We start from the raw sequence: 19984 nt of genomic DNA on the forward strand, positions 1-19984 counted from the left end.
GAAGCTCTTCCAGCTCTTCCCTTTGGTCCTCTACCAACTCTTCCAAATCCTCACTGCTCACTTCACATCTATGGTGTTTCTCACTTTCTTTACCACAGGGGTACCACTAGCAAGTTTCTTTGGGCCCATGATAGCTTATTTCACGGTCCCACAAGCACTAAACACAATGAATTAATCATAAAATGTTTGAATGAGACCACAGGTTAGTGTTCACTCAAGCATCAACAAAGCCAGACTGGCTCACTGTGCCTCTGCGGGGATGTGGACAGAGTGGGCTGGTGGACAGGTCCGGTACCCGGCGGTTCGAAAAAAGGGGCAAGTTCAATAATGGGGACAAAGTTGGTTCAAAAAAAGCAGTCAATTTTCGATGAGTTCGATAAGCGATACATTCAAAATCTGAGGTTCCACTGTACATATCACAAATCCCTTCTCTAGCTTTATAGAACCATCACTCATCAATAACATGTGAAAAAAATCACGATGCTCCTATAAAAACTCTTCGCAGGAGAAGGAAAATAGCATCAATAACTTATTCCTGAGTTATTCACATATATGTTTTGCATGAAACTCTATGGTGGCCGCGCGCCACCTCTCACCGACCATCATAGCTCTACTCTCATCGGCGACTCATAAGTCACCGAGGTACTAGTGGTGTGCACAGTGATCACTAGTCGACTCAGAAGATGCCAACAAGTATATTTGGATAGAAACAATCATAAAAATCGTAATTTTTGGAGTAAAAAAAACGAACTGGCATCCTGTCATCTTGATGACCTCAGCAACAAAAAAAAAATTGAAAAAGATTCTTAGAAATGTGCTAGAAACAAGCTGATTACATCAGAATGATGCCAGAATTATGCAGTATTTTTTGGTAAGAAAACTTTTTTTTTTTTTTTTTCAAAATTTTTAGATTTTTTTTTATAGATAGTCTTGCAGAGCGTTCATCCCCCCCCCCCTTAACCTAGTCAGGTCAGTCACATTCACTTAAGGGAGGAGCACTGCATCTGACCCAGTAGCATAAGCTAGTCAGATCCAGCCTACTGCTGTAAAGCAAAAATTACTTTGCTGCAAAGTGAAACATAGCCTTTTTTTTTCACTTTTAAATGCATTAACATGTTTCTACTATCATACATTAAGTGAGCAATAGAGCTAGGCCTAAAAAAAATGCATATACGGTACACACATTACCTTAAAATATTTTCATCCCTAGTTGTTAGTGAGTGGTGAATATATTTACTGTATTTAGTCTGAATAAATGAAGAATGGGTAGAGTAGAAAACAGCTGCAGTAGCAAGATGCCATAAAGAAGGGCCCTCCTGTATCAGTGGAGGTAGTGACTGTGTCAGGTAAAGAATAAAAAGGCACAATACCATGACTGGAACAATACACAAAAAACCTGCACATAGGAGACTGAAACTTATTAGTTAATGGTCCAAATCAGACCAAAACATCATTAGTTTCAGTCTGTGGGCAGATTATTTGTGTTGTCTGTCAAGTGAATGTATTGAAGCTTACAAATGCAGTTCATTACTGTACTATTGTATGCACAATATATGTAGTATGCATAGTACTACATATATAAACACTTTTATTTATAATAATTTATCTCTTGTTCAGACCTGTTGCTCAGAAGTCTCCCAAATTCAGAAAATAAATGTCTGAATTTGGAAATAATCATCAAGATTTGTAATTTTCTGAATAAGAAAATTTAAAATTTTAATGCAGAAAGACTGTTAAGTCTGGAACAAAAAGATCCTCTCTGACATTCTGAATTCAAAATGATCTTAAATTTAAAATCTGGAATTTTCTGAAAAAATAAAAAGTTTGAATTTAAGTTATGAAAATGTCTTAAACTCTTGACTTTTTCTTGACAATGAAATTTCCTCTTGTTTTTGAAAAAAAAAAAAAGGCCAGTTTTTTGAAGATTCATATATTATTATTATCTTTCTTCCTATACGTATTACTGTAGTTTTCACTATTTCAACATAGTAACTCTTAATGAAAAAATAGTGAGACTACAGAAATTTATTTGTACTGTACATCTAATGCTCACTTACTGTATTAAACTTATCAGTTATCTATTAACTTAAAGTAATATATTTCTATGAATAATTTGAGCCTCTTCAACAGGTAGGAGTGCACAGTGACAGTCAGCGGACTAGTGAAGGAGCTGGGAGTGCAGAACGCAGTGGCCCTACCCGGGAGATGCACCAGTGTCCTTGCTGTACATATTCCACTGCTAGGAAAGACCATATGAAAGAACATATACGCACTCATACTGGAGAAAAACCATTTTCCTGTCCACATTGCCCTTTTCGCACAGCAAAGAACAGTGATTTACATAGACATGTGCAGACCCACACTGGTGAAAAGCCATTTGCCTGTACACACTGTCCTTTCCGTACTTCTCGAAAAGTCAATCTTAAGAATCATCTTTTCACACACACAGTTGGAAAGCCATTTACTTGCCCCCAGTGTCAGTATCCATGCAGTGGTAAAGGTGCTTTAATGCGACACCTACGCACCCATAGTCATGAATCACATTCCTGTCCATATTGCCAGCTTAGTTTTTCTCGTCGATCCTTGCTGAATATTCACATACGAACTCATACTCAGTAGTTATTGACCTCGTTTCTCAGTGCCTATATTTAGATAGTCTCTACTGATAGATAATAAATGTACAGGATATAGTGTTGATTAGAATATTCTTTTATGGAAAGCAGCATACTGTACTCTATTCCCAAATTATATACAGCACTGTATGGTAAAGACTCATATTGATACAGGTTTATGCAGTTCTGCAACCCCTAAAAGACTGCAAATCAGTTGGATATACACCAAGTGGTGTGTGTCTCAGTGTATATAATATACCAAGATTGCAACATAATCTTTGTCTCACGTATTAAGATACCCATGACAGGTGGCAACACTTGATATGCAGCCTTAATGACCATTGCATAGTTGAGAGGTGTTAAACCAAATAAACCAACTAACTGCAAATCATAACTCATTAATATCCTATGGATAAATAGTTTTTTACATCCAGTACTCTATCACACTGGGGTATCTTTTATAATATGCATGTAACCATTGTTAAATTTTAATATCACTTTTAAATAACATTTATATTAAAATGAACAGTTTATAAATGTATACAACACTTGAGGCTGGGTGTTACCTTATTTCAGTACAGTACTAGCTTGTTGTCTAAAACATGTATAGGATTCTGTCATATTATTTCATGAGTCATGTACAGTATCTTACAATCCATAGTGGTAAATGGTATGGAGGAAGAAAGACACTCTATTGTTATATACTAATTAAATAATAGTAGTAAATATAATTTTTATTTCTTACGAGTCATACAAAGAAGTTACAGTACAGTAATTAGTTTTACATTCTAGAGGTAAATGCTGCTGATAAACCATTAATATTGTCATTGGTATGTCAGCAGCATCCATGCTTAAGCAGGTTTAGGTTTATGTTCATTTTGGTTGATTTGTATTGTATTTTAAATATACAATATTTTCAGTCTCAGCTACTGTCTGTTATCTATTAGTGGTTCTGGGGATTACCTTCCCCACAGCCCAGTCTCATACCAGGCCTCTTAGGTTGGAAAGGAAATACTACAGAATTAAGAAATACTATTAAGAAGCACACAGGAGAGTAAAGATAAGAGCATGCTGAATGTACATAAAAGTTTGCACCCAGTTTTGTCCTATTTGCTGTGACCTCAAAACTGGGAATTTGCAAATATAGAAATGATGAAAAGGAAACAGTATACAGTACAGTACTATAATTTACATCTGGATATTGATTGGAGCAAACTTCATAATAGGCCATTGTCTTTACCTTTCAAAATATGCAACAAAATGTTGAGCACATGTAAAGTTAAATAGTAATAAGTGTGTTTCTTCAGGTGAACATTCATATTTTACTTTGAATGCACTTTCACTAGATTATTTAGCACGATACAGTAATTTGTGTCAGATGCTGAAAATTCACATTGCTTGTTTCTCTGCTCATTATTGATGCCCCTTTTTTTGTATTTTTTCTGTCTGATTCTTAATGTTTACTTCATCCCTTACGAAGAACAAACATGTGGCAGAGAAGCTTTTTATTGGAACAACATTTGATCTGTGTAGAGCTTTCTGAAGTCAATATTTGAAAAAGCTTTGCACAGAGCAAAACAGTGTTCCAGTAAAAGCTTGTTCTATAATGTGTGTTTTCTTTACTATTGTCAGCAGTATGCCATTGGAAGTCATCCTTGGAGTATACCTCTTGCAGTAAACCACATTGATGTACAGTATTTTCATACTTAGTATTTTGTGTGCATCAAGATGTCAATAAGTGGTGATCACAGTTCTGTCTTCAGCTTGCAAGATCATTTTACCAGTGTGTAGTACACAAATCTTAAGCATGCATTCAGAATTTTCATGTTGAAAATGGAGTGAAAATACATTTAAAACACTGAGCTTTGACCTTTGCACTGCATACATATATGGTAAACTTTTATAACTGGAATTCTCAAATGCCAGCAATTCCAAGAATTACTGAATATGTGCAGATTCACTGGAAAACCTGTCACCCAAGCCATATACAGTATACAGTCATTCCTATAAATTTGTGTGCTTCCTTATTTACGTTTCAGTTATCCAGTGTTTTCATTGATGGTAATAAATAGATTCAGTTATCCAATGCTTTTCTGGCTTTTTGACTTTCCCATGTTTTAATTTCTATTACGGCTATTATTTCTTTAGAATGTCAATAGTAACAATATTAAAGTTATATATTAAAGAGATCTGGCTTTGAAACACGAATGAACCAGAATCTGAAACTTAATTTTGTATTCCATGTCATTTCGATTTTCATGTCATCTCTAGGAACCTAACTCCCATAAATTTGTAGGGACGACTGTACTGTTGCAACTTGGCACATAATTTTATTCCTTGTCATTTAGCTTTTGCATTTTAAAAGTACAATATAAAGTATATATATTTATTAATGTTTTACATACAAAATTGGTTGATGGTCTTGAGTCTACCAGTTTTGACGAGTTTACAAAGTATAAAACAGATTGGTATTACAAAATACCACTGAAAAGTTTTTTAGTACTGTATATAACTTCAGAAAATGAACCTGGAGTATATGCTATAAACTGGATAAAGGTTAAATGTTATAAACTGAAGTGCATGAATTAGTTTTCAAAAATATGGAAATGTGCACAGATTGGTTTGTGCAAGTGTGTATATTTTTGCTTTTTTTCCTACAACATACAAACATATTCTGCATTTGGAAATACTGCAAAAAATTGTAAGATTTAGTTTTGGATATCTTTTAAAAGCTATTAACCTGTGTACTGTATATTATAGTGCTTGCTAGTAAAATTGGAAATATTTCACTCCTATTGTGTACATTTTTTATATAAATAAATATGGATAAAAAGAGGTGTTTTTCTTGTTACTAAATGCAGCCAAATAAATTTGTTCAAGAACAGTGTCATAACATGCAGTGTTGTGTGTAGTTCATTTTAGTTTCTCACTATTATTTGAGAGCTCCAATGTATTGTAGAATACCAACATTCAGTAGTTTCCCTTAGTCGTTATAAGGAAAATTCTTTTATAATCTTAAAGGGTGTTTTGGTAAGAAAAAAAAATGGAAGATCAGTTGAACATGTGCATATTTTTGTACCTAAGTCACTTAAAAAATCAAATACATTAAGTACGACTCTGAAAATACAACTTTAAGCACTGCATTAATTTGCTTTTTAACAAAAGTACTGAGAACAGCACTCAGTAGTAAAATATCTACACACATAAAAAATGTACCATTAATGCAATTATTAAAAGAGTGAGGGAAAATTTAAAAAATTATATATACCCGTACTTTTTTTCATCTCTCCAAGAAATGTTGATTTCTTGAATAATTTGTACCAAATTAACCCTAAACTTTTACACCACACAAATGTAACAAAAATATTGCATTTCAGAAAAAAAATTCAATCCTCCAGAAACTTACAGAGCAAAAATGCACATTTGGAACTGGAATGGTATGTATATGCCAACAAGATGAAGTAAATGATACTCTAAGAGGTAGTTGATAACTTTATCAATGTTTATCCCAGGTGCTTTATTAAGTCAGTGTTGATGAAGCCTGTGTGAGTGAAACATTGCTATGAATAGTATCCACTTCATTTACTCCAAACATCCACATTACTTGACCAATCTGTAGCAGAAAAAATATGAATCCACCACACATACATAATATAAACATACAGTACTATGTGGTATCGATTAAGAAAATGATTAGGACCTATGAGGGGGGAGAGGGGGTTCAACTGGTACATTGGTCTGGGGGCCCAGCTGTGAATCTCCGAAGGGGCCCCATAGCCAGATGTTTTATTTTTATTTTTTCGGGTAATTTTTTGGTAATTTCAACTATTTTTAGTTTATTTAGAAAAATAATTATGTAAAATTCACTTAGACTGAGGGCCTCAGCCAACCCCCAGAGGCCCCAAAGCAGTCTTGCTCTGCCTTGCAAAATTTCTCTTAGAGGCCCTGAAAATGAATGTATTTAATGATTATACAATAATTCACTTAGTTGAGCTGCACTTGTTGAATCTTAACCCTTTGACTGTTGCAAGCCCCTTTCTGAAACTGTCATTCTATGTCATAAAAGTTTTTGAAAAAAAAAAAAAAATTTCTTATGAAATGATAGAGAATCTTTTCCTGATGGTAATGACACCAAAAGTATGAAAGTTGGTCGAAAACTCACGGAATTACGCTCCTGTGAAGTTAGTGGTCTCGGTGACATGTACACATCGGCAGTTTCGCCGACTTTGAGCCCTGTATTTGGCCAATTCCGTTGTTCCAGTTGACCAAACTCATAGCTATTTCTTTAGAACTCTATTTTGTCTATCAGTTGAGTACAAGAAACCGCCCATTTACCAATTTGAACTACCCAGTAAAGTGGTGAGAAATTGGCAATTTGGCCAATTTCATGCAAACTAAAATAGATGCCAATTTCAAAATAGGGTCCAGAATAAACAATGTAGACATTCTTGGCACTAAAATAACATATCCTCTGTTCATTAGTCACGTCTCTAGGCCCCTCTTATATTGCTATTGCTTTCTATTTTGATTTTTTTATTCATACAAAAAAATACAAAATTTACTGTTATGCAGACTAATGCATTATTGTAAAAATGGTATAAATAATATCAGTGCACTAGTGAAAGAATATTAGACTCCCCAGTTGACGTGTATTGGAGGTGTGGTGTAATTTGCTTACTCCTGAACATTGGTAAAAATCGAACATTTCTGCTACTTTGAACTCAATTTCAAGATCGTTTTCATCGTGAAAGTAATGAAAATCATCTCTATTTCTGTAATATGTTTTCCATTTTATCACCTAAGACCATGAAAACGAGAATACACCGATAAATACTATACGAAAATACACCTCAAAGTCGCCGTTTTAATCCAAAAAAACGGTCAGATTTTTTTTTCTCATTATGCATTGCGTGCTGCAGGATTTTTTTTATGTGGTGCACACTGACCACACAGACCCATTCTCTCATGTGTGGGCCTACCAGCTTTCTCCTGCTCGATTTGAAGCCGCTAGAATTTACGCGTATAAATACGTCAGAAACAGCAGCGTGTAAGACGTATATATACAACGTAAACAGTCAAAGGGTTAACCTTCAAGAGTGGGTGCTTTGATGCTGGTGGAGAGCTCTTGATCCAAGGAATAGGAGCTACTTCCCCTTCCTTGGACCAAAGCTGACTAGTACTGTTCTTTGGTCCCAGATCAGGCTGTAAGGGTAAGAGAACTGTCAAAATAGATCACAGGTATGTCTCCTTGTTTCCTTTTGCTGTGTGCTACCTATTTTTGAGGGAGATTCCTTGATGCTTCTATGGGGCTCTTGATCAAAGAAACTGAACCTGATCTCTCTCTCCTTAGATCAAAACTGATTACTCCCCATTCTCCAAGTGCTATATGATCCCCCTGTATGAAATACAGTGGACCCCCGGTTCGCGATACTAATCCGTTCCTGAGACCTCATCGTAAACCAAAAATATCGGAAGGCAAATCAATTTTCCCCATAAGAAATAATGGAAATCAAATTAATCCGTGCAAGACACCCAAAAGTATGAAAAAAAAAACTTTTACCACATGAAATATTAAGTTTAATGCAATAGAATAGTAATTACAGTAACAACAATAACAATAAATAACGAAAGAATAATTGACACTTACCTTTAATGAAGATCTGGTGATGATTGATGGGATGGGAGGAGGGGAGAGTGTGGATGGTGTTAGCATTTAGAAGGGGAATCCCCCTCCATTAGGACTTGAGGTAGCAAGTCCTTTTCCGGGGTTACTTCCCTTCTTCTTTTAATGCCACTAGGACCAGCTTGAGAGTCACTGGACTTCTGTCGCACAACATAACTGGCAGCCTCACCATGCCTAATCACACTATGTATGCCACTACGATTCTTAAATCTTTCAAACCAACCTTTGCTGGCCTTAAATTCACTCACATCACCACTAGTTGCAGGCAATTTTTTTACCAAATAGTCATGCAACTGCCTAGCCTTTTCACAAATGACTGCTTGAGAGATGCTATCTCCTGCTATCTGTTTTTCATTTATCCACACCAATAACAGTCTCTCAGCATTTTCTAACACTTGCGGTCACTGTTTCGTAATCACAGTTGCACCTTTTGCAAGAACAGCTTCCTTGATTGCCGTTTTCTTGCTCACTATAGTAGAGATGGTTGATTGGGGTTTACTATACAACCTGACCAGCTCCGACACACACACTCCACTTTCGTACTTTGCAGTTATCTCTTTCTTCATTTCAACAGTCATTAGCACCCTTGGTCTCAAAGGGTTGGGACTGGGAGCTTTCTTGGGGCCCATGGTGACTTATTTTGCAAAAACAGGCACCAAAAACAGTGATAATATGGATAATATGGAATGTACCGAATGTATCCTTAGATGCGTGCACACTGGCTGGCTTGTAAACACTGGCACACATGGGGCAGTTCAGGCCACACATGGACACGTCTCGTACGAACCACATCGCATACCGGGTTTTGTATCGGGAAGTGAGGCAAATTTTCTGCGATATAATGCATTGGTTACCGGATTTATCGGATACCGATAGCATCGCGAACCAGGGGTCCACTGTAATTATAATAATAGTTGTTTTGATGCCTATGAATTTAGATCATCCTCTTGATTATAATACTGTAATAATAATGTATTGCCCATACAGGTTTAGTGCTTTCCTTGATTATAATTTCATTGACACCATCACTGTCTTAGCACTTAGAGACTTACCCAGGCATCTGTTTTAAGGTAAATATATGAAATTTGTCATAAAATATCGAAGGAGAGGTGGAACAATCATAGTTCAGAGAGCTATTAAATTGTGATGTCTACAGACTTAACCTGGTGGGAGAGAGCCAACGTGGTAAAAAGAAATATTGACATGAAAACCTTTGACTGGAAACGGCTGTGTGTGAAACACGAATACAGCCTCTTCTCACTTAGCGATGTATACTCGTTTACCGACAACTCGGACTTATGATGAGCTCTCTGACCAGTTTGCATACCTAAATAATGTATATTAGAGCTGATTTCTTCTATTCTGTTTATTACAATATACAGTATACTACTGTATAAATATTTAAATATACAATAGAAATGTTATAAATATCAAAGATGGTTGACACAAACTGACTACCATTATAGTATGCTCCTCACTTAGCGACGAATTTGTTTATCGATGTGGTCTTAGGAACAGAACTCTGTCGTTAAGTGAGGAGAGGCTGTAATTCAAAAGCAAAAGTGATCATTTTTCAGATAAATAACAAATTTTATTTTTGAATGTTAATAATGAATGCTTTATTCTTTATTTGCTATTGCAGACCTGGATTTTTTTTTTTTACAGTATTCTTGCATACCTCCAGTGAGTGGATAATTGTGTAGGGAAATTCAGACCAGAAAACAAGTGGTTGAAGATGGTTCTAGATGAAAGATGGCCAGAAAAACGACTATGCACTAAATCTATAATTTATACAGTATATATCTTGCCACTAGTATTTATATCTGACAGAAGTCCAGTGGTACCATGACTTATGAGTTTAATTTGTTTCGTGTCCAAGCTCATAATTCAATTTGCTCGTATATAAAATCAATTTTCCTCATTGAAATTAAATGAAATGCCATTAATCCGTTCCAGCCACCAAAAAAACCACCCCAGGGGCAGGAGAAAAATACTTCAATATAACGCTAATATGAACTCTACGGCTGATTTATCTATCAGAATTGATCTATAAGTAACTTAAAAACATGATATATACTCTAGAATGAATAAAATAGACCATAATATAGCGAGTGTCCAGGACCAGTCTGAGCATATAGAATTATTACTGCTCTTTCCTATGACGTGTTCTTTGGTCCTGGGTAAGTTTTTGAGAGGCTAACTGCACTAGATCACTAGTGCAGTGATATAGTATATGAATATCTTGAAAGTAAGTTATTGACTTATTTCACGAACCCCACCATTTATTATTGAAGTAAATGCAATAATAATGACAGGAAACGTAAAAAATGATTGCTCTACAACAATTTTGGGATTTGTGTGGGAGTAAAGGGCAAGATATTTTGCAATTGTCAAAAACTTACCAACTTTATTTTTTGTAGAATAACTAAAGATAATTACAGGATTTCCTTCAGGGAGAACATCGAACTAGCATTGTTTTATAAGTACCAAGTCCCAAAACCACCTTTTGTTGTGCCATTTAGGCCAGGGTTCTTGCCAAATGTCATTTTCAGTAAATATGTTTTTTTTTGCTCGTAACTCGGATTCTGACTCACAACTCAAAGCAAAAAATCAACCAGGCGACAGCTCGTAACTCAGAAAACTCATAAGTTGGGGCACTCATTAGTCAAGGTGCCACTGTATGTATATCAAGAAGGCAAAATTCCACTTAATGTATTTTAGTAACCACAACATTTTTGTGTGAATGTAATGGTGCATATTGTTTATTATTTGTTGAAGTATTTTAAATAATATAAGAATTGTTTGTTAAACTTTTTATAATTAATATAAGCATCATTTATTGTTTGCTGAACTTTATTTTTTCATTTAACCCTTAAATGGTCCAAACGTATATATACGTTTTTTCAACATCTGAAAGTATGTAAAAAATGTAGATCTTTTTTTTTTTGTTTTACATTTGAAAACATGTAAAAAAACTTTTATCTACATTTTTTTTTTTTGTTATATTTAAAAATATGTAAAAATAAGTACATCTACTTTTGTAGCACTATGAATTTGAACGTCGATCTGTTTGGACCGTTTAAGGGTTAATATTAGTAAACTTTTAACTTCATATGGTACTTTTTTATATAAAAACAAAGTAATAAAATATTCATAAAGTGGTAATTGATGTAATGCAATAATAGTAAAGAAAATTTAAATGAATGAAGAATAAAAATTGGAAGAAACCTTAAGGAAAATATTTTGTATTTTGAATATGCAAAACTGTAGTAATATTTTTTTTTTTGTAGTTTAAAGTCAATTAAGACAGACACACACACACACACACATACATATACGTACGTATATATATGATGTATGAAATTGACGTTTTATAACTAGTATTTATTGTTAATAAATCAATTCATTGTTTAAAATAGGTTTACTGAAAAACTCATATGAAATTGTGAAATATATACATTACTGTACATACATACTTAAATTACAATAGTAGTATTAAAGACCTTAGAGAAATGAAAAGGCTAAAAGAAATGTGAGAAACTTTGAAGGGTTGTATTTACATACCTCACGAAGACACATGTGCGAGTTAACAACTACAAAATCTTAGACAATTTGCATTGGCTGTAGTGAAAGTGTAATTTCAAAGGCACTTTGCAAGAAATGTGGCCTTTCTTGGAGAATACAGTACAGTGTTCAATAAATGATCATTTTTTTTCCAGGAAGATGCAGAAAGGGAGAGTCAAGTAACATATGAGGGAACAAAAATCATTATCTCAAATAAGGATCTGCATCATTGCCCCTACTGCAAGTATGTCACACTCAAGAAAGACCACATGAAGGAGCATATACGAACCCACACAGGGGAGAAGCCATTTTCTTGCCCCCATTGCCCACATCGGACAGCCAAGAATAGCCACCTCCTGCGGCATTTGAAAACTCACACCTCTGCACCATATTCTTGTCCTTATTGTTCGTTTTTAACTACTCGACAAGCCAATCTCAAGAAACATATTTGCCCGAAGGCCCCAAAATTAAAGCCATCCAGTAAAAATAATTATGAAAATGAATTTGGCCAGCAGTTGTATGCTCAAGGAGAAAATTAGACTTCATTGTTTGAGAAAGGTTCAATAAGTTTTCCTTTTATAAGTGAACATTTTCTTTTTTGATATAAATTGATTATTTTTATTTTGATGGAACTCTGAAAGTGATATTGATATCTAAGGAATAATTTATTAAGGTATTTCCTGCAAGATAATTATACAGTTACATGACCTAATCATGCTGATAGGTTTTGCAGATATTTATGTCACACTGTTTTGTGTATGACACTATCTATCTATGCTTTTCATAATATTCTTTACTTCTTTTAGTACATGTGATGTCGTTCCCTCAACACCTTAGTGCATGGCCTTTCTCACTGATTCTCATTTTATTTTCTTTTGTTAAGTGTACAGATACAGAGGAAATAAAGCAAAAGATGGTACCATAATTGTTATAAACAACACATATTAGTTTATATTTAATACAGGGTGTAATAAAGAAAAAGAATGCAATTGTTAATTGGTCATAACTTTTATGATGGGTAGATATCTGGATGTGCATGTTTCTAGAGGGCCAACAGTTATAGTATAAGTTCGTTATTTAGTGGTGGCTACAGTGAGAGTAAGTAGTAGATGGGGTACAAGGAGAATATCATCAGTGGGAGACGGCCAACTTGTTGAAAAAAAAAAATTAGGGTAAGATACAGTAGGGCCCCAGTTATACGGCAGATTAGGTTCCAGGCTACCACCGTAAAGCGGAAATCGCCATAAAGTGGAATGCCCTTGTTTTTTCACTTATAAATGCATATAAATGCTAGATAACAAGTTTACACCAACATATATTAAGTTAGCAATAGAAATATTGTACACTCATTACGTACCTTAAAATATCTGTAGTCTTAATGTAGGGTGAGAGGTGAGTAAATGAGATAAAATGAATAAACAAGAGAGAGAGAGAGAATGAGTAAATGAGAGGACAGAGATGTGGAGTATGTAAACAAACAGACGAACGCGTCTGGTTTTGGTTCACACACGTTTGTATTATTCAGGGAAACCGGTTATTTTCATATAGTCGGACTTGAGTCCTGGAAATGGGAAGTACAATGCCTGCACTTTAAAGGAGGGGTTTGGGATATTGGCAGTTTGGAGGGATATGTTGTGTATCTTTATATGTGTATGCTTCTAGACTGTTGTATTCTGAGCACCTCTGCAAAAACAGTGATAATGTGCGAGTGTGGTGAAAGTGTTGAATGATGATGAAAGTATTTTCTTTTTGGGGATTTTCTTTCTTTTTTGGGTCACCCTGCCTCGGTGGGAGACGGCCGACTTGTTGAAAAAAAAAAAAAAAAAAAAAAACTTTACATTGTGTACAAGTTGTCTCCACATTGGTACAGTAGAATAAATAAAGAGCAACACTCTCATTCTCGTGTAACACCATTTTTAGAAGAAATGACACTCTGAGTGAAGGCATACGAAAAGAATAATTTTATACAGTCACCCCACAGTAATACTATTGTGTACATTTTTTCTTTGGCGTTGAGCTAGAGAAAATGTAATTTCTTCCAACACTCTGACAAGACTACTAGAAAAACATCTCATATTTATGTTACGTTATTCTACTGTGGGGTGAATTTATCATGTTTATATGGTACGTATTGTGTTTGTTATATATTTTTGAAAAAAATATCATAGATGGATTAATGAAAATGTGTATATTAACATAATATACAACATTTAATGCACCTCAGAGTGATTGAGTATTACAGTGGAACTTTGCTTTTCCTTTGCCCTGGTTTTTGTCAAATTCATTTTTTGACAACTTTTTCATCAAAATTTTGTCCCAGTTTTTGTTTATCACCTCGGTTTTTGTCGAGTTGACAGTGGTCCACCCGAACATGTCCTTCCGCGCCCACACAAAGCATCCCATGCATTCCGAATCAGCCTGGCTTTGTTTCTCGTCGGTAGAGGGTGGTAGTGATGGTGGTAGAAATAACCTCTGCTCCCTCTCCCCTCTTTGCTGTCTTCCATATGCCAACAAGAGTCTTCAATAAAGGTAAAAGTGATGTTAAATGTTCATTTATCCAATTCATTAGTCATTTATATTTATTTCTCATTGTTTTCTGTATGGAAAACTACGAATAGTAATTCTCTATAAGATGTATTGCTTCACTTTTCGTCAAATTCGGTTTTCGTCAGAGTTTCTGGAATGAATTAATGATGAAAACCGAGGTTCCACTGTATTATTATTATCATTATTAACCCTTTCAGGGTTCAGAGGCCAAATTTCAAAGTGTGCACCAGGGTCCAAGAATTTTCAAAAAATTATTTTGTTATTTTTTCTTATGAAATGGTAGAGAATCTCTTTCTGAAGGTAATAAAACAAAAAGTACGAAATTTTATGGAAAATTGACGAAATTATGCTCTTGCGAATTTTGATGTGTCAGCGATATTTACACATTGGCGATTTTGCCGACTTTGACTCCCATTTTAGGCCAATTACATTATTTCAGTTGACCAAATTCTTAGCTATTTCACTAGTATTAATTCTGTTCTATTGATTGAGAACAAGAAATCACCAAGTCAACTGTTTCAACTACAAAATAAAGTGATCGGAAATTGGTAATTTGGCCAATTTAATGCAAAGTTCAAAATATTCCAATTTCAAAACAGGGTCTAGAATAAACAATGCAGGCATTCCTGGCACTAAGCTAACATTTTCTCTGTTTATTAGTTACATTTTCAGGCTTTACAAATGAATTCCACTTTGATTTTTTATTCACATAATGAATTTTTATTCAAACCAAAAAATAGAAGATTTACTGTTATGCAATATTGTAATAATTGTATAAATAATATCACCACATTTGTGAACACATATTAGACCCACCAGCTGGCGTGTATTAGACGTGTGAGGTCATTTGTTTCCTCTTGAACATCGGCAAAAATTTAACATTTCTGCTACTTTGAGCTCAGTTTGAAGCCATTTCCAGTACTAAAACCAATCAAAATCATCTCCATTTCTGTAATATATCTTCCATTCTATCAAATGAAATCAAGAAATCACAAATACAACTATAAAAAACATTCGAAAAAACACTGCAAAATCGCTGTTTTAATCGAAAATTATGGTCTCAGTTTTTCTCTCTCATTGTGCACTGTGTGCTGCAGGATTTGTTTTATGTGGTGCACACATACCACATAGATGTATTCTCTCATATCTAGGCCCAAATTTATCGCTCACAGCTTATCAGAGTGAGCTGAGCTCATGGCGTAGATTTACGGTTTGGACCTTCAACATAAAGCCGTAGATCTATGGCACGGACCCTGAAAGGGTTAATATGGCGTCCTTGAGATATAAGACACACTTAGTGATTTTAACGTGTACCTGGACACCAGCAGTGTGTAAGTTTACTTTGATACAGTATAACTGTCAGAGTACAGTGGAACCTCGGTATGCAACCTTAATTCATTCCAGAAGGCTGTTCGAGCGCCGCTGCATATGAACATTGAACAAGTTCTTCCCAACCAATTTTCTGTTTGGTTCGCTGTTATCACTAATCTTCGTAGGCCCCATGGTGACTTATTTATACAGATAATACAAAAAAAAACAAAAAAAAACAAGAAATGCGAAGAAACACGAAATAGTTTACAGCGAAGTTCTGGCAGGTTGTATTTGTTTTTTCGAGTGCTGAGCTTTGTTCAAGTAGGGAGCTGGTTGTATACCAAGGTTCCACTGTATATATAAAATATGAAATAACTTTAAAACATTTGAAATTTTGGAAAGTTTCCAGACATAATGGAGAGAAGCAGAGCTCATGGAGAATCTAAACAAACTGGGTGAGGCATGGTGACCGTATTAGAAAGTCAGGTGGGGGGAGCTGTATAGCGAGTTTTGGTCATAATATGAAATGTTCGTATTAGCGGAATGCCGTAAAGCAGGGCCCTACTGTATAAGCAATTATATTAGGAGAGGGGTAAGCTAGAATAGAGTTAACACTGGTCAACAATTTTTGAAAATTTGTATGCTTCTTAAATGAGATTAGTTAATTCTTATGTATTTTCATGTCCTGAATCCAAATACAGTATCAGCTTGAAAAATGCTTATTGGCTATAGGTTTAAAGATATGAGACATGTAATATTTGATTATTTTAATATAACATACAATATGTCAGTATGTTTTAAACTCTAATTCATACTTGCTCTCTGAGTGGTGAAGAGGTAGAGTAGATTTAGGTAAGCATGAATGCACAGAAACACCGTGAAGGTATTGTACCAGTTGCTATGAAACATGTGGGCAAGATTGAGAAAGTTTATGGACTAGTTAGAAAATGGATTCCAGTGATAAATATTATTAGTTAAATAAAATGGCTTAATATGGTAAATATGTCCTAATTATCTGATACGTAAAGAAGAGACAACTTCGTAGACTATAAGGCCAGAAAAGGATACAAAAATATAAAGAAGATTTCTTAACTCCATCAACAGGGAGATGACACCATAATTGTAAACAGGAATAAATGACAGTGCTAAAAATATACTAAAAGATACATAGGGGTTGGACAAAATAATATGAATGCCTTGTTACATGTTTTTTATTTTCACTATGGAACTGGTCCTCCATTTACAGCTAAAATGGCTCCAATTCTTCAACGAATTGATTCATATAGCATTTGAACAGTAGCCAGGAAAATTTTGAGCTATTCCTTAAGCAAAACCTGTTCTAACTCTTCCAAAAATTTAGGTGGAGGAAATCTGTTCCTGATTTCCTGTTCCAGTTGACCCCACAAATGCTTAATAATATTTAGATCCAGATGATTGTGTGGGTCAATCCAAGTATATTTGACTTCACTTTCATGTTCTTCATGCCAATTTTGAACAACTCTAGTGGTGTGAATTGGTGCATTATTGTCTTGGAAGATAACACATTTATCACACATAATACATTCATATTGATTATTCAGTCATTCGACAGTTCAATCAGCAAGTGTTCATATTATTTTGTCCAACCCCAGCAGTGGTGAAACAGTAGGTGGTATTCAAGAGGAGGTACTAAGTGTTACAACCACTGGAGATTTGTAACATAAATATGCTAGACTGAATATAAGTGCTACCTTATGCAAAAGATTCGCTTCGAGCCCATGGCAGCTGTACTAAATACAATTGGGCCATCACTTAATTCTGTATCCAGTAATAAGGATCTTCAGTATGCTTTGCAGATCTCACCGATCACATACAGCGAATGTATATCTCACATACGGAATTACCAGAAAACAAGGGATATCTGATAAAAGTGAGTTTGTATAAAATGAGGTTAACCTGTACTGACGACAAGACACCACAATCACTGATCTGTTCCTTTAGCTATGCATATAATTAGACATATGTCAGTAATTATATTTTTATTCAGTTATTTATTTACATGGAGGTCTCTACAGTTTAGCTATTTTTAAAAACTAAGCTGACCTTTTAGACAGGTTCCTCGATGCCAGTGAAGGGCTCTTGATGCAAGGAATTAAACCTGTCCTCCCCTTCCTTGGACTGAACCTGATTGCCTCCTATTCCTCCAAGTACTGCTTGACCCCTGTGGGTTTAGTACTTCCTCCTAGATAAAATGATAATGTTAATAATGCTATATCTAAGAGTAAGACAAATACTGATTTGATTTAGATTGAAAAATGCCTCTGGACACTATATTCCGAAATTTCCATATGGGTTTTTATTGTTAGGTAATTTTATTGTGGCAACATTTTGCTCTCCAGTAGCCTGATCAAGTTCCTGGAAAATGAAACATTGCCATAATAAAATGTTGCTTTAATTGCATGTGTCCTTGTACCTATCCATATTGTCAGTAATTCAACAGCTATTACTAATGGATATTTATTCTTTTTAAAACACACTGGTTGTCTCCCCCAAGGTAGGGTAACCCAAAAAAGAAATATATTCACAATCATTCATTCAATAACTGTCTTGCCAGAAGTGCACAGACATCACAATTCAAATAACTCATGTAACTGCAGTATCCACATTCATCCTACACATACAATATAACAGAATTATTTTCACATAATATTTCACAAATGATATTCTCACCTGTCATTTTTTCTGGCTCATGCACTAACTGTAGAATTATCACTCAGTTGACAGACTGCATGTAGCAATCACTCTTAAAGTTATGCTCAGTAATACTGAACTGTACTTAGCACCAAGACTTGCTTATCCCCATGTCCTAAGACTTCAGTCTGCTACCGGCAGATATCAGAAATATTTCCAGAACAATTGTAGAAGTCTTTAAAAGTAAACTGGACCACTGCTCTACCAAATGTGATATTAACTGGGTTGTGATAACTGGTGACCAACAAGCTGCTAACAACAGCTTGGTTGAACAAGCACCCGGTAAGGCATTTGGTCAAAGGCTGGACCAGTAAGGTAGAAAAGCCCTTGAAATCAGTTACAGATTCTCAGCGAAGGAAGGAGAAAGCAGATCTCCTTTATCAGTTGAAAGTAGTATAAGATCTTCACATATGCTATATAAACTGCACAGGCAGTTCACATTTTCAAATACTGTACCTGTTCCTCATGAGATTAAAAAAAAAATTTAAGGCAAATCCCTGTTTTTCAAAGGTGCACTGTTATAAATGTGGGGGTTATATCCCCAAACAATATAAAAATGACTTATAAAACTTAAAACCTTGGCCCGAATCTTCCTTAGATTGAAGGGCATGTGGCATGCAATGTGATCTTGCACCCAGACAATGATAATGTTTTCCATTTCAGCAATAAGACTCATCACATTTTCAGTTCACTAAAAATGGAGCTTTCTTTTCTTCCTCAAGAATTCTGGATTTATCTTTAAGAACAATAATCACAGTTAATACAATTCAACTGAATGTCTGGCAGATTCCATAATTTCACATTCCACCACCATCAAGTTTTATGTAAGTCTGTATTCCAGTGTCAAAGGTTTCCTTGAGATTTTTGGTATAGTAGTAAAACACTTTTAGTAGAACTTTATCTCTTACCAGCCCCAAAAAGTTGTTAAAAAAAAACAGCCAAGATCTTTCACAAGATGCACACTAAAGTAGAGCATACAGCAAACTTGCTAGGTAATGCAGCAATTGTTTGTTTGCGTTATTGTTTAAAGTGGATTTTAGACGAGCAAGTTTATGCTCAGGTGATGAACCAAGCAAAGGTATCCACTCAGTAATAAAAGTTTGTATGAGTGAATTTTCATAATGTGAATGTATAAAGTAAGGACTGACTGTACACTGTGAGGGTTATCTGTATCTCTCCATGTTGTAGTGTGTATATCTGAGCCCAGCTCTGTTGCTGGGCCTGGCAACACTGCCGGGTCCAGTCACTCGGCTTCCTTGTCAGAGCTCATAGAACTGTACTGTATATAATTTGACCCTTCAAAGGGTATTGTGCCTTGATGCCCAGATGATACACAACTCTTCTGGGTTTAGTGTTTCCCATGAATATCATAATATTGTATATAAACTGATGTGGAGAGCTTTCTTAAACCTTTAGCTTGAGGTTGAAAGCACTGCATCCTTGATGATAGTGTTAAGGTCGTTGCTGCCTTAATGACACTTGGGAGGTCATTGTATTAGCAAAACTTTCTTCTGTTTAATACTGAGAGGTGTGATAT

General features: G+C 35.1%; 1 protein-coding gene across 5 annotated transcripts in view; it reads left to right on the top strand.

Moving 5' to 3' along the window:
• Positions 1–19984, top strand: part of LOC128685760 (protein tramtrack, beta isoform) — a 149873-nt gene that overhangs the window by 117585 nt on the left and 12304 nt on the right. For 2 of the 5 annotated variants that reach the window (XM_070087808.1, XM_070087807.1), the window contains exon 6: positions 2131–5462. The exons of 1 other annotated variant lie outside the window; for it this stretch is intronic. In XM_070087808.1, coding sequence (XP_069943909.1) covers positions 2131–2619 — 489 coding nt within the window. In that variant the 3' untranslated portion in view covers positions 2620–5462. Of the gene's footprint in view, positions 1–2130; positions 5463–12014; positions 19844–19984 lie in introns of those variants that run through there. 2 more of the 5 variants (XM_053772388.2, XM_070087806.1) reach the window with 2 other exon arrangements.

This window comes from Cherax quadricarinatus, chromosome 23 (genome assembly GCF_038502225.1).
Source record: "Cherax quadricarinatus isolate ZL_2023a chromosome 23, ASM3850222v1, whole genome shotgun sequence".
Lineage (NCBI taxonomy): Eukaryota > Metazoa > Arthropoda > Malacostraca > Decapoda > Parastacidae > Cherax > Cherax quadricarinatus.